General features: G+C 41.2%; 1 protein-coding gene across 2 annotated transcripts in view; it reads right to left on the reverse strand.

Moving 5' to 3' along the window:
- The window catches only part of cpm (carboxypeptidase M), a 24017-nt gene that overhangs the window by 10035 nt on the left and 10619 nt on the right, over positions 1 to 3363 (reverse strand). Inside the window, exon 4 of one of the 2 annotated variants that reach the window (XM_017302670.1) lies at positions 3055 to 3152. In XM_017302670.1, coding sequence (XP_017158159.1) covers positions 3055 to 3152 — 98 coding nt within the window. Of the gene's footprint in view, positions 1 to 549; positions 1286 to 3054; positions 3153 to 3363 lie in introns of those variants that run through there. The other variant, XM_017302671.1, reaches the window with a different exon arrangement.

The following is a 3363-nucleotide window of genomic DNA, read 5'->3' on the forward strand; positions in this document are numbered from 1 at the left end:
GTTTAACTAAGCTAATGCTAAAGCGTATCCAATACACTGTTTAACTAAGCTAATGCTAAAGTGTATCCAACACACTGTTAACAAAGCTAATGCTAAAACGTATCCACTAAGCTAATGCTAAAGTTTATCTAACACACTGTTTAACTAAGCTAATGCTGAGGCACTGCACCAACACAGTATTTAATGAAGCTAATGCTGAAGAGCTACACCAACATTAGTATTTAGTGGAAGCTAAGGCTAAAGCGCTAACTTCAATTCAAATTATATCTCTTCTTGAAAAACTATAATCCCCCAAACATCAATTTATTTTTATAGATTTAAGACTTTTTAAGGCCATAATTTTATATGCATGAATTTAAGACATTTTAAGGATGTTTTGAAAGTTAACATCCCTGTAATCTGGAAAAGTTAATTTACGGGAAGCTAAGTGCGCTAAATGTTTTCAAAGTTAGCAAAAACATTTAGCGAAAAACTAGCTATGCTATTAGCGGGTTAGCAGAAGCGTGTCCACTGCTGGAATGATTTTAACGGAGGGATTTAAATAAAGACCTGGATTAATGACTGAGCCTCAGAGATCATCTCAGCTGCAGGCGTCTCAATTTAGCTCCAGTGTTGTTGGGTGTTGGGGCCACATCTACTCCTCATCAGTCATCAGATGTTTCTGGTCAGTTTAGATAAGAAGCCGAGTTTTGTTTATCTTGCTGTGCATTAGCAGAAGGGTTCGGCTTTTCAGCAAAGTAAAGGCGGAACGTGTTAAAACCGTCTTCAGAAAGACGAAGCCTGAGGGAAGTTTGCTGCTTTAGCAGGAAGGACAGGAAATCTCCTCCTTTTCCCCAAAAGAAGAGACATTTCTCAGTTAAAGCAGCTTAATCAAAAATAATAAACACACATTAAGGTGGAGAGGTTGTTGTTTTTCATGTTGGTCCATTGTTTTTATTGCAAATTGTTAGCTAAAGCAGCTAATGCTGAGTTTATTCCTTAAATCCAATTCCTCCAACCGCCTGCAGAGACAGAGGCTTGATTGAGGTTTTGTGTTTCTGTAAGAAGCAGCTGTTGGATCTGCTTCACTGTCAGAACAGAGCAAGTATTCATTTACTGTATCGGCGCAGAATAAAACAGGCGCAGTGAAAAGTGTCTTTACATGCAGCTGCTGATGACTGTATCGTTGTCTTAAAGGTAAAATATACAAATTAACAAAATAAAATACGAGGAAAAACGTCTTTTTAAATGCATGTACAAGGAAAAGTAAAAAAAAACCCATCATTTTTGACAAAGGCGCTTGCATAAGAAAAATTAAAAAGTGTATAAGAAACTGAAAAAAAAGAAAAAAATGTTTGACAAATATTTGTGTATAAAGAAAAGGAGAAACGATTTTTTGTTTCTTGTCAAAAATACGCGTTTGAGGAAATGGAAAAAAAACAAAATAAAAATTTTTGGACAAAAACGCATGTAAAGGAAAAAGGAAAAACAAAAAAGCACACATTTTGGACAAAAATGCGTGCATAAGGAAAAGGAAAATAGAAAATATACATATATATTTAGAATTTTTACAACAGAAACAAAAATATATACATTTTGATGAAAATTAATGTTATCATTTTTTGACAAAAATGCGCGAATAAAGAAAAAAAAAAATCCATATTTTAGCTTTTATTTTTAAATATGTCATTTTTGGTCTTCCATATAAAATGGCTACTTTGATGGTGAAAGTTGCTCCGGTTTGGATTTGCTCACTCTGATGATAATAATAAAATAATCAATGATTCTGATGGGCAGAACCCGATCGCCTCAGGATAAATGAGGTCTGCAGAAACCGAACTCCACTGAAGGCAACATGAGCCGGCGCTCCTGCAACGTGTGTGTGTGTGTGTGTGTGTGTGTGTGTGTGTGTGTGTGTGTGTGTGTGTGTGTGTGTGTGTGTGTGTGCGCATACGCATCGGGAAGAAAGGAAGTCTTTTTCCGGACGTTTCCTCTGAAGCGACACACTCCACTGGTTCTGTTAACCAACCCTGTGTGTGTGTGTGTGTGTGTGTGTGTGTGTGTCCAGGCGTGACTCGTCTCTTTAAGGACGATCCCATTGACTCGCACGCATTAGCGGCGCCGACGGACAGCCACGGTTGCCACGGTTACGAGATGCTAATGGCTTTTCTGTTTCTTCACTGTTTGAACAGGAAGCGGTGTAAAATGTGCGCCGATCCGTTTTAAGCTGAATTTATCCGCAAGACGCCGGACTTGCATCAGCTCGTCTGCTTTGCCACAGCGATGAAGAAACTCCCTGAAGGCAGCGTGATGATGATGATGATGATGAAGAGCTGAAATATTTCATCAGTCATCTCAGCATGTCCGTCAGGGCTTTGACTAGGACATTCCAACACGTCTCTGGCTGCATGTTTAGGGTGGCGCTGAACCTCCAAGGAGGTTTTCTGATCTGAATCCATCATCCTGTCATCTGTGAACAGCTTCCCCACAGCATGATGCTGCCACCGCCACATTCAGGTTGGAAATGATGAGTTTATAGTTAAAGCTTTCAAACACATGATGTGAGACTTTACATCTAAACCAAGGAGCTAAAATTATGACTTCATCCTGATAATTCTTGTAATTTAACAAATGAAATTCTCAACCTAATTACTCCATCACAGAGTTTACCAAGCTGTGAACCAAGATGGCCGCCCTGAGCGCCCTGAACTCAAAAATCCAGATTTTACATTAATGAAATCTTGATAAATCTATAAAGCAGAAGCGTTTTGGTTGGTATCTGAGGAAACTCCTCTTCATCATCATCCTCTGCAGCAGGAAGCGAAGCAGGAAGAGGGTAAATAACCGTCTCCTCTCTGATTGGCTGCTTCCTGCTGAATGAAGAGTTAAGCTGCTCCATGTTGACTCAGCCGCTGTCCGGTCTCGTCACGCTACAAAGCGGGCCGCCCCGCCGCCTGTTGTCCCGACACAAAGCGGCTCACAGACCGAGTCGGACTCTCAAAGCCTTTTGTGGGTCGGTTCAGAACCGCTTCCTGCTAGCCGGGTCGGTTCTGTTGGACATGTTTGTTCTCCCACCTCGTTTCCATGCATGTTGGCCACATATTTGAACTCCGGGACGCCGACGGCGTGACGGCGAGGGCGAAGACCCAGAGCCAACACCCACAGCTGCTGACCTGGAGAGAGAAAGAGAGAGAGAGAGAGAGAGAGAGAGAGAGAGAGAGAAGGAGGGGGAGGGAGAGAGATGTTTCAGTCTGGAGACAATCAGACTTTATACAGAACTGAACCAAAACTGATTATAATGAATTAATTGGTTGGTTGGAAGGACGGATGGATGGATGGATGGATGAATGGATGGATGGATGGATGGACGAATGGATGGATGGA

The sequence above is a fragment of the Poecilia reticulata genome, linkage group LG23 (assembly GCF_000633615.1).
Source record: "Poecilia reticulata strain Guanapo linkage group LG23, Guppy_female_1.0+MT, whole genome shotgun sequence".
Taxonomy (NCBI): domain Eukaryota; kingdom Metazoa; phylum Chordata; class Actinopteri; order Cyprinodontiformes; family Poeciliidae; genus Poecilia; species Poecilia reticulata.